At 41.8% G+C, this 14,699-nt stretch overlaps 1 protein-coding gene across 7 annotated transcripts in view; it reads right to left on the minus strand.

Moving 5' to 3' along the window:
- LOC129815701 (cadherin-22-like) overlaps window positions 1-14,699 on the minus strand; it is a 265,152-nt gene that overhangs the window by 75,317 nt on the left and 175,136 nt on the right. For all 7 annotated transcript variants that reach the window (XM_055869744.1, XM_055869742.1, XM_055869741.1 and 4 more), the window contains 2 exons: window positions 12,676-12,843; window positions 3,109-3,296 (listed from right to left, as the gene is read on the minus strand). In XM_055869744.1, the coding sequence (XP_055725719.1) occupies window positions 3,109-3,296; window positions 12,676-12,843 (356 nt within the window). The remainder of the gene's footprint in view (window positions 1-3,108; window positions 3,297-12,675; window positions 12,844-14,699) is intronic.

The raw sequence follows: 14,699 nt of genomic DNA on the forward strand, positions 1-14,699 counted from the left end.
CAAAATGGAGAACACCATCGTCTTCGTGAGAGTCTCCCCTTTCCATAGAGGGGTCATAATAGTTAAGCCAAACCGTTCGGACGATACAGACATTTTGAGTGAAGGTGGATTTTCTGGATGTCTCATGGTCTGACAAACTCCGCTGTACTGTAGCTCGGCCACTGATATAGGCGGATGAAAAAGGCTGATATAGGCGGATTAAAAAAAACTTATATCTCTAGCTTAAACTGATGGATTTTGATGGGGATTTTTTTGTATCTTACTTACTGTAGATGGAATCATAACTGTTAAGGATTAAAGTCACCATTGGCCTCCTTGTGAAATCCCTGAGCGGTTTCCTTCCTCTCCGGGGCAGTGGAAAACCTCCCTGGTCTTTGTGGTTGAATCTGTGTTTGAATTTCACTGCTCGACTGGGGGACCTTTCAGATAATTGTATGTGGGGGGTACAGAGATGAGGTCGTCATTCAAAAATCATGTTAAACACTATTATTGCACACAGAGTTAGTCCATGCAACTTACTGTGAAGCACATTTTTACTCCTGAACTTATTATGGCTTGCCATAACAAAGGGGTTGAAAACTTATTGACTTAAGACATTTCAGGATTTAATTAACTTGTAGAAATGGTGAAATACATCATTCCACTTTGATATTATGGGGTATTGTGTGTAGGCCAGTGACAAAAAACCCCATCTCTATTTAATCTATTTTAAATTCAAGCTAACACAGCAACATTTGGAAAAAGTCTAGGGGTGTGACGTAAATACTTTCTGAAGGCACTGACTGTACCGTGTATATACAGTACTAGTCAAAAGTTTGGACACCTACTCATTCATGGGTTCTTTATTTTTACTATTTTCTACATTGTAGAATAATAGTGAAGACATCAAAACTATGAAATAACGCATTTGGAATCATGCAGTATCCAAAAAACTGTTTAACAAATCAAAATATATTTTATATTTGAGATTCTTCAAAGTATCCACCCTTGCCTTGATGACAGCTTTGAAAACACACTCTTGGCATTCTCTCAACCAGCTTCATGAGGTAGTCACCTGGAATGCATTTCGATTAACAGGTGTGCCTTGTTAAAAGTACATTTGTAGAATTTCTTTCCTTCTTAATGCGTTTGAGCCAATCAGTTGTGCTGTGACAAGGTAGGGGTGGGTGGTAAACAGAAGATATCCCTATTGGGTAAAAGACCAAGTCCATATTATGGCAAGAACAGCTCAAATAAGCAAAGAAAAACAACATTCCATCATTACTTTAAGACATGAAAATGTCAAGTTTCATCAAGTGCAGTTGCAAAAACCATCAAGCGCTATGAGGATACTTGCTCTCAGGAAAGGAAGACCCAGCGTTACCTCTGTTGCAGAGGATAAGTTCATTAGTTACCAGCCTTAGAAATTGCAGCCCCAAAAAATGATTCACAGAGTTCAAGTAACAGAAACATCTCAACATCAACTGTTCAGGAGAGACTGTGTTAGTCAGGCCTTCATGGTCGAATTGCTGCAAAGAAACTACAACTAAAGGACACCAATAAGAAGAAGAAACTTGCTTGGGCCAAGAAACACGAGCAATGGACATTAGACCGGTGGAAATTTTACCTTTGGTCTGATGAATACAAATGGAGATTTTTCGTTCCAACCGCCGTGTCTTTCTGAGACAGAGTAGGTGAACGGATAATCTCCACATGTGAAGTTCCCACCGTGAAGCATGGAGGAGGTGTGATGTGTGGGGGTGCTTTGCTGGTGACACTGTCTGTGATTTATTTAGAATTCAAGGCACACTTAACCAGAATGGCTAACACAGCATTCTGTAGCGATATCCCATCTGGTTTGCACTTAGTGGAACTATCATTTGTTTTTCAACAGGAAAATGACCCAACACACCTCCAGGCTGTGTAAGGGCCATTTGACCAATAAGGAGAGTGATGGAGTGCTGCATCAGATGACCTGGCCTCCACAATCACCCAACCTCAACCCAATTGAGACGGTTTGGGATGAGTTGGAAAAGCATACCAAGTGAAGCTGGTTGAGAAAATGCGAAGAGCGTTCAAAACTGTCATTAAGGCAAAGGGTGGCTACTTTGAAGAATCTAAAATCTAAAATCTATGCTATAACACTTGCAAATCTGTGTAAGCAACTGTTACGGATACAGGTATCGTGTGTGTTCTTCTTTTTTCTCCTTCTCCCTTCACAGGTGGCAATCATCATTCCCCAATCAGGCATCAATCAGAAGACACACCTCCTGTTTCCATTACCCTATCACAACCCCTTTCCCTTGATTTAAAAACCCTGTCAGTTGTTCTCTCTGGAGCTCGATCTCTCTGTCATGCGATCTCTCTCTAGATCTCTTGTTTTTGCAACTACATGTCACTTTGTCCATTAGCCTGTGAGTATTGTTTTGTTATGGTGTTTGGCTGTTTGTTTGATGGTGGGAAAAGGGGGTACCAAAACAAATAGGCCATGGGCATACACTACCCGTAGGAACACTTTCTAAGAACACTAGTTAGAACTGGGCGGACCACCCATTTTATTTTTGGTTAGTTAGTTAGCTGTTGTTGAAGCAGGTAGTCTAGCTTAGGTGTTTTGGGATATTTGTTTCTTTCCTTGGGTCCAGCTCAGCTCCTCCACTTTACCGTGTGTTTACAAATAAACCATGCGTGTTTGACGGTAATTTAGTTGTCTGTGGTTATTTCGTTCTCGCTGTTACTTTTTCACTACTATAATTTGCATGAGTTATGTTACGGGTCTCGTTACCATCCCCCCTAGACTGCCGGGCCAAAGGGATTCGTAACAGCAACCAATAAACTTTGATTTGATTTAACTCAAATGCTCCGACTTAAACATTACAATGGCTGGAGCAGAAGGCAGCCGCAGGGCAGTTTAGGTCCTTGCTTAAGGAAAAATTGTCAATAGGTGGCACCTGAGATATTACTGCCAGCAACCCTCCAGTTCCTGCTCACTCCTACCAGATTTTTTTTCACACCGTCAGCACTGGGATTTGAACCGGCAACCCTCTGGTTGCTGGCCCGCTACATTAACCTCGAGGCTATCTCTGGCCCCAAATCCAAACTGATCTCAAATCAGCGTCATTCTACTCCCACCTTTTTGATAGTGATGACGGCTTCCTGTGTGTCTCCATCAGTGGTAACCTTGAACAGTTCCCCGCCCTCCTCGTCTTTGATCAGGTAGCTCATGTCCGTGTTCTCCCCCATATCTGCATCTGTGGCAATCACCCTCCCCACCGGCGTCCCCACGGCCGCCCCCTCAGGCACCGAAAACTGGTACATCTCTGAAGGAGAGAAATGGGGAGTAGGTGGAAAAGGAGGAGGGAGGAAGAAGGAGAGAAAATGGAAGAGGGTGAAGATAAAGATGACAGGAGCATGGAGGATGAAGATTAGGGGAAGGGTGAAGACAGGGAAGAGAAGGAGAAGGTTAACAAGAAGATGTAGAGGTAGAATAGATGGTGAAGATGAGAGGAAGGAAGTGGAAGGACAAATGCATTCAATACATACAAGCCTACCATTTACTGTATGTAAGAGCACTCTTCCCATTGCCAAGAAAATTCATCAAAAAGAGAATTCACTTAGGATTTTTATTCTGTAGAGCCAACTTAGTTAATCATGAATCCATCCACAACCCAATGCTTGACCCTTAACCCAATTGGCCCTCAGAATTCCCTTTAAGTAATGCACTGGATCTTTGCTCATGTTAGACCAAAGCACTATGTGATTATGTTAACCACGTCTGGTAAAGCTGCTGACCCCGGGTGATCATTGGCAAGGCATGGAGTCTATGTATGGAAGGTTTTACGCTTACTCTTTCAATATCCTCCTGTAAAATTTCCAAAATAGACTTTCTAATCAACTTTTTGTTGACCACAGTACTTCCACAGGACAAAGCCACATTTTGTGTGAGATATCCAATTACATTTTAATTCAGTCAATTTAAAATGGAAATTACAATTACAATTTTCCTCAATGATTCCCTATGAAAATATTTAGTTGGAATTGGAATTTCTGTTTAATTCCTGAATGAAGGAAATTTCAATGGAATTGACCCCAACCCTGTAGGACACATAAATAAAACAGCTGCACATGTCACACAACCCTGTTCTTTTCTAATACAACTATATATCCTCGAACCGCAGACAGCATTTTGAAAGTGCTGGGAAGTTATAGAAGAGAGAAAATCACATAGGCGACAGCCAGGAAACCAAATCAGATTATGTGAGACAAAGCGATGATTGTCACGACTGGAGCGTCAAGACACTTGAACTTAGACAGCTCTCTTAGCTTTAATAACATGTATTGTTGTTTATCTTACAAAAGTGGGAAAGAGCAATAACACCGCTATTCATAGGCTATAGAGTCTGGAGTCTTAACAGGAAGTACCTTTTTCTGTCATTCGTTATGAGCTAGTTATATGCAGATGGTTTACAAAAGAACTCAACTTTAAATTCCACTAAGATGTCAAGGGTACAATAGAAAGGGTTGTTGAAGTTTCTAAATCATGTACTAGCATCATAGGTAAGATTTTCCCCCAGCAGGAAATAGATTCAAGTAAAACATCCTTTTACTGAGCACCATTGTGAAATGTACAATGAAATATAATACACATTTGAAATGGAATTTGTCTTTTTTTGCTATAGCGAGTAGTACAAGTTGGGTCCAAATTGGTTCACCTGAGATTCATTTATCAAATACAATCTGAAAAGTTTCAGAATCCTAAATAATTACAAAGCATTTTTTACAGCCTAAGTCCCTGATTAAATAGGTAGGAAGGAAAGGCTTCTGTAGTAATGCATCCATTTTAACATTCAATATGATCTGCTGTTTTTGCATTCTAAACTTAAACAGCAAGAACAGGCTGGTTAACATTGTGAAACAAAGTAGCTGGAACATCAACTTAACTGACCTTTCAGACCTTTCTCACTTGTAGTATCAGCCACCAGTGATACTCATGGCGCAATTCATTCTGAGGGACACCCAGTATCCTTTGTTTGATGAAGTTATGTTGCTTCTCTCAAAGCGCAGATACAGACTGCCCATGTTCAAAACGAATAGGTCTGAACTTCATGCCAGCTGCTATCAGCTTTCTCCATAAGCTGTATTGTTACTGTTAGCTGTGTACATATTGCTTTGGTGTATATTTATTGTCATGTGTTAAATGTGTTTTTACTACGTGCTACAAAATGAATTGCTCCCCGGAGATAATAAACACTCTACTTGTATTCAAACAGGGTCCTGTATATTGACCATAATGTTATTACATTATGGCCTTTGACCTTTCTCCAGCTGATAAATAACGGATGTCACCAACATAAATCCATACCACTGGAATGTTAAAATTGTTAAATCGGCTCCATCTTATCGTATGCAGACATATGGAATCTCCCAAAACCGCTTTCATCAGATGATTTCCTAACCCTTCTTAGCGGAGTATTTGACATGTGGATAAATATAAGTGAAATTATTTTCTCAGAGTGCTTCTGACCACTCCATGTAGTCCAATACTTCTATAACTGATGGGGGTACTTCTATAACTCATGGGGGCATTTCTATAACTCATGGGGGTATTTCTAAAACTCATGGGGGTATTTCTATAACTCATGGGGGTATTTCTATAACTCATGGGGGTATTTCTATAACTCATGGGGATATTTCTATAACTCATGGGGGAACTTCTATAACGGATGGGGGTACTTCTATAACGGATGGGGGTACTTCTATAACGGATGGGGGTACTTCTATAACGGATGGGGGTACTTCTATAACGGATGGGGGTACTTCTATAACGGATGGGGGTACTTCTATAACGGATGGGGGTACTTCTATAACGGATGGGGGTACTTCTATAACGGATGGGGGTACTTCTATAACTGATGGGGGTACTTCTATAACTGATGGGGGTACTTCTATAACTGATTGGGTAATTATATTACTGATGGGGGTACTTATATTACTGATGGGGGTACTTATATTACTGATGGGGGTACTTAAATTACTGATGGGGGAACTTATATTACAGATGGGTGTACTTCTATAACGGATGGGGGTACTTCTATAACGGATGGGGGTACTTCTATAACTGATGGGGGTACTTCTATAACTGATGGGGGTACTTCTATAACTGATGGGGGTACTTCTATAACTGATGGGGGTACTTCTATAACTGATTGGGTAATTATATTACTGATGGGGGTACTTATATTACTGATGGGGGTACTTATATTACTGATGGGGGTACTTATATTACTGATGGGGGTACTTTATTACTGATGGGGGTACTTTATTACTGATAGGGGTACTTTATTACTGATAGGGGTACTTTATTACTGATAGGGGTACTTCTATTACTGATGGGGGTACTTCTATTACTGATGGGGGAATTTCTATTACTGATGGGGGAATTTCTATTACTGATGGGGTACTTCTATTACTGATGGGGGTACTTCTATTACTGATGGGGTACTTCTATTACTGATGGGGTACTTCTATTACTGATGGGGTACTTCTATTACTGATGGGGTATTTCTATAACTCAAGGGGGTACTGCTATTACTGATGGGGGTATTTCTACTATCGATGGGGGTATTTCTATTACCGATGAGGGTACTTCTATAACCGATGGGGGTATTTCTATTACTGATGGGGGTACTTCTATAACTGCTGGGGGTATTTCTATAACTGCTGGGGGCATTTCTATAACTCATGGGGGTATTTCTATAACTCATGGGGGAACTTCTATTACAGATGGGTGTACTTCTATAACGGATGGGGGTACTTCTATAACGGATGGGGGCACTTCTATAACTGATGGGAGTACTTCTATAACTGATTGGGTAATTATATTACTGATGGGGGTACTTATATTACTGATGGGGGTACTTATATTACTGATGGGGGTACTTATATTACTGATGGGGGTACTTATATTACTGATGGGGGTACTTATATTACTGATGGGGGTACTTTATTACTGATGGGGGTACTTTATTACTGATGGGGGTACTTTATTACTGATGGGGGTACTTTATTACTGATGGGGGAATTTCTATTACTGATGGGGGTACTTCTATAACTGATGGGGGTACTTCTATAACTGATGGGGTACTTCTATAACTGATGGGGTACTTCTATAACTGATTGGGTAATTATATTACTGATGGGGGTACTTTATTACTGATGGGGGTACTTTATTACTGATGGGGGTACTTTATTACTGATGGGGGGACTTTATTACTGATGGGGGGACTTCTATTACTGATGGGGGAATTTCTATTACTGATGGGGGTACTTCTATTACTGATGGGGGTACTGCTATTACTGATGGGGGAACTTCTATTACTGATGGGGTACTTCTATTACTGATGGGGTATTTCTATAACTCAAGGGGGTACTGCTATTACCGGTGGGGGTATTTCTATTACCGGTGGGGGTACTTCTAAAACCGATGGGGGTATTTCTATTACTGATGGGGGTACTTCTATAACTGCTGGGGTTACTTCTATAACTGCTGGGGGTACTTCTATAACTGCTGGGGGTACTTCTATAACTGCAAGGAGTACTTCTATAACTGCAGGGGGTACTTCTATAACTGATGGAGGTACTTCTATAACTGATGGGGGTACTTCTAGAACTGATGGGGGTACTTCTAGAACTGATGGGGGTACTTCTAGAACTGATGGGGGTACTTCTGGAACTGATGGGGGTACTTCTACAACTGATGGGGGTACTTCTACAACTGATGGGTGTACTTCTATAACTGATGGGAGCATTTCTATAACTGATGGGAGCACTTCTATAACTGATGGGAGCACTTCTATAACTGATGGGAGCACTTCTATAACTGATGGGAGCACTTCTATAACTGATGGGGGTACTTCTATACCTGATGGGGGTACTTCTATTACTGATGGGGGTATTTCTATTACTGATGGGGGTACTTCTATAACTGGTGGGGGTATTTCTATAACTGGTGGGGGTATTTCTATAACTGGTGGAGGTATTTCTATAACTGGTGGGGGTATTTCTATAACTGGTGGGGGTATTTCTATAACTGGTGGGGGTATTTCTATAACTCGTGGGGGAACTTCTATTACGGATGGGTGTACTTCTATTACGGATGGGTGTACTTCTATTACGGATGGGTGTACTTCTATAACGGATGGGGGTACTTCTATAACGGATGGGGGTACTTCTATAACGGATGGGGGTACTTCTATAACGGATGGGGGTACTTCTATAACTGATGGGGGTACTTCTATAACTGATGGGGGTACTTCTATAACTGATGGGGGTACTTCTATAACTGATGGGGGTACTTCTATAACTGATGGGGGTACTTCTATAACTGATGGGGGTACTTCTATAACTGATGGGGGTACTTCTATAACTGATGGGGGTACTTCTATAACTGATGGGGGTACTTCTATAACTGATTGGGTAATTATATTACTGATGGGGGTACTTATATTACTGATGGGAGTACTTATATTACTGATGGGGGTACTTTATTACTGATGGGGGTACTTTATTACTGATGGGGGTACTTTATTACTGATGGGGGTACTTTATTACTGATGGGGGTACTTTATTACTGATGGGGGTACTTTATTACTGATGGGGGTACTTTATTACTGATGGGGGTACTTTATTACTGATGGGGGTACTTCTATTACTGATGGGGGAATTTCTATTACTGATGGGGTACTTCTATTACTGATGGGGTACTTCTATTACTGATGGGGTATTTCTATAACTCAAGGGGGTACTGCTATTACTGATGGGGGTATTTCTACTACCGATGGGGGTATTTCTATTACCGATGGGGGCACTTCTATTACCGGTGGGGGCACTTCTATTACCGGTGGGGGCACTTCTATTACCGGTGGGGGCACTTCTATTACCGGTGGGGGCATTTCTATAACGGATGGGGGTACTTCTATAACGGATGGGGGTACTTCTATAACGGATGGGGGTACTTCTATAACGGATGGGGGTACCTCTATAACTGATGGGGGTACTTCTATAACTGTTGGGGGTACTTCTATAACTGATGGGGGTACTTCTATAACTGATGGGGGTACTTCTATAACTGATGGGGGTACTTCTATAACTGATGGGGGTACTTCTATAACTGATGGGGGTACTTCTATAACTGATGGGGGTACTTCTATAACTGATGGGGGTACTTCTAAAACTGATTGGGTAATTATATTACTGATGGGGGTACTTATATTACTGATGGGGGTACTTATATTACTGATGGGGGTACTTTATTACTGATGGGGGTACTTTATTACTGATGGGGGTACTTTATTACTGATGGGGGTACTTTATTACTGATGGGGGTACTTTATTACTGATGGGGGTACTTTATTACTGATGGGGGTACTTTATTACTGATGGGGGTACTTCTATTACTGATGGGGGTACTTCTATTACTGATGGGGGTACTTCTATTACTGATGGGGGTACTTCTATTACTGATGGGGGAATTTCTATTACTGATGGGCGAATTTCTATTACTGATGGGGTACTTCTATTACTGATGGGGTACTTCTATTACTGATGGGGTACTTCTATTACTGATGCTGTATTTCTATAACTCAAGGGGGTACTGCTATTACTGATGGGGGTATTTCTACTACCGATGGGGGTATTTCTACTACCGATGGGGGCACTTCTATTACCGGTGGGGGCACTTCTATTACCGGTGGGGGCACTTCTATTACCGGTGGGGGCACTTCTATTACCGGTGGGGGCACTTCTATTACCGGTGGGGGCACTTCTATTACCGATGCGGGTACTTCTATAACTGATGGGGGTATTTCTATTACCGATAAGGGTACTTCTATAACTGCTGGGGGTACTTCTATAACTGCAGGGGGTACTTCTATAACTGATGGAGGTACTTCTATAACTGATGGGGGTACTTCTATAACTGATGGGTGTATTTCTATAACTGATGGGGATACTTCTATAACTGATGGGAGCACTTCTATAACTGATGGGAGCACTTCTATAACTGATGGGAGCACTTCTATAACTGATGGGGGTACTTCTGTACCTGATGGGGGTACTTCTATTACTGATGGGGGTACTTCTATTACTGATGGGGGTACTTCTATAACTGGTGGGGGTATTTCTATAACTGGTGGGGGTATTTCTATAACTGGTGGGGGTATTTCTATAACTGGTGGGGGTATTTCTATAACTGGTGGGGGTATTTCTATAACTCATGGGGGTATTTCTATAACTCATGGGGGAACTTCTATAACCGATGGGGGTACTTCTATAACCGATGGGGGTACTTCTATAACCGATGGGGGTACTTCTATAACCGATGGGGGTACTTCTATAACCGATGGGGGTACTTCTATAACCGATGGGGGTACTTCTATAACCGATGGGGGTACTTCTATAACCGATGGGGGTACTTCTATAATCGATGGGGGTACTTCTATAACCGATGGGGGTAATTATATTACTGATGGGGGTACTTCTATTACTGATGGGGGTACTTCTATTACTGATGGGGGTACTTCTATTACTGATGGGGGTACTTCTATTACTGATGGGGGTACTTCTATTACTGATGGGGGTACTTCTATTACTGATGGGGGTACTTCTATTACTGATGGGGGTACTTCTATTACTGATGGGGGAATTTCTATTACTGATGGGGGAATTTCTATTACTGATGGGGGAATTTCTATTACTGATGGGGGAATTTCTATTACTGATGGGGTACTTCTATTACTGATGGGGTACTTCTATTACTGATGGGGTATTTCTATAACTCAAGGGGGTACTGCTATTACTGATGGGGGTATTTCTACTACCGATGGGGGCATTTCTATTACCGGTGGGGGCACTTCTATTACCGGTGGGGGCACTTCTATAACGGATGGGGGCACTTCTATAACGGATGGGGGCACTTCTATAACGGATGGGGATACTTCTATAACGGATGGGGGTACTTCTATAACGGATGTGGGTACTTCTATAACGGATGGGGGTACTTCTATAACTGATGGGGGTACTTCTATAACGGATGGGGGTACTTCTATAACGGATGGGGGTACTTCTATAACTGATGGGGGTACTTCTATAACTGATGGGGGTACTTCTATAACTTATGGGGGTACTTCTTTAACTGATGGGGGTAATTATATTACTGATGGGGGTACTTATATTACTGATGGGGGTACTTATATTACTGATGGGGGTACTTATATTACTGATGGGGGTACTTATATTACTGATGGGGGTACTTTATTACTGATGGGGGTACTTTATTACTGATGGGGGTACTTCTATTACTGATGGGGGTACTTCTATTACTGATGGGGGAATTTCTATTACTGATGGGGGAATTTCTATTACTGATGGGGTACTTCTATTACTGATGGGGTACTTCTATTACTGATGGGGTACTTCTATTACTGATGGGGTACTTCTATTACTGATGGGGTACTTCTATTACTGATGCTGTATTTCTATAACTCAAGGGGGTACTGCTATTACTGATGGGGGTATTTCTACTACGGATGGGGGTATTTCTATTACCGGTGGGGGCACTTCTATTACCGGTGGGGGCACTTCTATTACCGGTGGGGGCACTTCTATGACCGATGCGGGTATTTCTATTACCGATGGGGGTACTTCTATAACTGCTGGGGGTACTTCTATAACTGCTGGGGGTACTTCTATAACTGATGGGGGTACTTCTATTGCTGGTGCGGGTACTTCTGTAACTGCTGGGGGTACTTCTGTAACTGCGTGGGGTACTTCTGTAACTGCGGGGGGTACTTCTATAACTGCGGGGGGTACTTCTATAACTGCAGGGGGGTACTTCTATAACTGCTGGGGATACTTCTATAACGGATGGGGGTACTTCTATAACTGATGGGGGTACTTCTATAACTGCTGTGGGTACTTCTATAACTGATGGGGGTACTTCTATAACTGATGGGGGTACTTCTATAACTGATGGGGGTACTTCTATAACTGATGGGGGTACTTCTACAACTGATGGGGGTACTTCTATAACTGATGGGAGCACTTCTATAACTGATGGGGGTATTTCTGTAACTGATGGGAGCACTTCTATAACTGATGGGAGCACTTCTATAACTGATGGGGGTACTTCTATACCTGATGGGGGTACTTCTATTACTGATGGGGGTATTTCTATTACTGGTGGGGGTACTTCTATAACTGATGGGGGTACTTCTTTAACTGATGGGGTACTTCTATAACTGATGGGGGTACTTCTATAACTGATGGGAGAACTTCTACAACTGATGGGGGCACTTCTATAACTGATGGGGGTACTTCTATTACTGATGGGGGTACTTCTATAACTGATGGGGGTACTTCTATAACTGATGGGGTACTTCTATAACTGCTGGGGGTACTTCTATAACTGCTGGGGGTATTTCTATAACTGGTGGGGGTACTTCTATAACTGGTGGGGGTACTTCTATAACTGATGGGGGTACTTCGATAACTGATGGGGGTACTTCTATAACTGATGGGGGGACTTCTATAACTGATGGGGGTACTTCTATAACTGATGGGGGTACTTCTATAACTGATGGGGGTACTTCTATTACTGATGGGTGTAAGTTCGCCGCCACCATCAATATGAGAGTGACTCACTCTGCGGAAAGCGTGGTGGGTTGTCATTAACATCTGTGATCACTATGGTCACCGTGGTGGAGCCGGAAAGACCGCCCATTTGGCCTGCCATATCGGTTGCCATGACGACCAGCTCATAGCGATCCTGCGTCTCCCGGTCCAGATCTGCCACAGCCGTCCGAATAAGTCCTGATAAGAGAGAGAGAGATCCAAAGGGAAAGGTCAAGTTATCTCTTAGCTCTCATATACGATAGCCCGTTACATATTCTCTGATCGCAAATATCCATTTCAGCTAAGCACTCTATGACTGAGTTTACACAGGCAGACCAATTCTGATCTTTTTTTCACTAATTGGTATTTTTACCAAACATATCAGCTCTGAGAAAGACCTGATGTGAAAAGATCGGATGTGATTAGTCAAAAGATCAATTAGTGGCTTTTTTTATATTTTTTAGAATTGGGCTTCCTGTGTAAACACAGCCTATTAGAGGCACAAGTGCGGCACATTCCATTTCCCCCTCTCGGCTCGTCTTGATAGAGTAGATCGTGTCACATCCGTGGCTCCATGCACATGTCCTCACGGCTGAGCTCTATTAAAATTCATAATATATATGGGCCAAAATGAAGGCACACACAATTGAAGAATGAGGCTTATGTTCTCTGGCAGGAGTGGATTTAAGAGAGAAAACCACAACAATCTCATGAGTTGTCTTAATCCTACTCCAGTGAGCATTTTGTTCCGATGCTTTAACAACGCCCTTGGAGTACAGACCTACTGCTGTGTTTAGCCAGGTTTATATTTCTACTGAAGTAACTATAGTTGGAAGTGGATTAGTCTGAGGTTAAAAAAAACTGAACTTTGGTGGCCCTCTTCTATTTCATAACGGTATGAACAAATATACAATATTTTGCCAATGATAAGACTTGGAATTGTCTTAATCTCACATTTGTTCTGATCGATATAATGGCACTGCATATCCCTCTCCTAAACAGTACGTTAAGTTATTAGCATCTACATTTGGGCATGTCCATATCAGTCCATTCTCTGGAGTTGAAAGGGGTTAAACTAATCTGAAGACAACATGACTGAGGACAGATCACAATAACTCATTTACATGGCGGACATTCTAAAACCATGACAGTGTAATGACACATTCTAAAACCATGACAGTGTAATGACACATTCTAAAACCATGACAGTGTAATGACACATTCTAAAACCATGACAGTGTAATGACACATTCTAAAACCATGACAGTGTAATGACACATTCCAGCTTAATGTAGTTCGAGGAGCACCATGGGTATTTTTTCCATACAATATGTTTCCCCTTTACCTTCCAAGGTATGTTTCTCCAAGAACCTGGTGGAAAATAACATCCCCGTACCATTGGCAGTATACAGGCAGAGCTCAATCTGAATTATATCATCAGCTAACACTTTATTTGAATAGTCCAACTATAGATGCTCTATCAGTAACATTTCAACTAACTATCTACTAAACCTAGCTCTAAACTTGACCCTTATCCTAACCCTAAACTTAACCCTTACACTAAACCTAGCCCTAATCTTAACCCTTACCCTTATTCTAAATTTAACTCTAACCGTAGCAAGCAGTTGCTTATCAACAGATAGTTTGTTGATATAATCCGGACTATCCAAAGTGTGACCCATCCTCAGGGCTAAGTACAATATTTTAAAACAGAAAAGAAAATAGAAAACCAGGGCATGTGGTGAAATGCTGCTCCTTTCAGTGCAATTTCCACCCATATATATTTAGATACAGATCCTAGACTCACAATGACGCACATGAATCTTCTCTTTGTGCCACACTGGGTTCAAAGGCCTTCTGTTTAATTTTTCTGAATTTAATTATCTGTATATGTTATGTATGTGCAACAGTGTTCCTTCCGTCCCTCTCCTCACCCCTACCTGGGCTCGAACCAGGGACCCTTGGCACACACCGACAACAGTCAACCTCAAAGTATCGTTACCTGTCGCTCCACAGCCTCCACAGGCCACAGCCTTGCAGAACAAGAGAAACAA

Source organism: Salvelinus fontinalis, chromosome 18 (assembly GCF_029448725.1).
Source record: "Salvelinus fontinalis isolate EN_2023a chromosome 18, ASM2944872v1, whole genome shotgun sequence".
In the NCBI taxonomy this organism is placed as follows: domain Eukaryota; kingdom Metazoa; phylum Chordata; class Actinopteri; order Salmoniformes; family Salmonidae; genus Salvelinus; species Salvelinus fontinalis.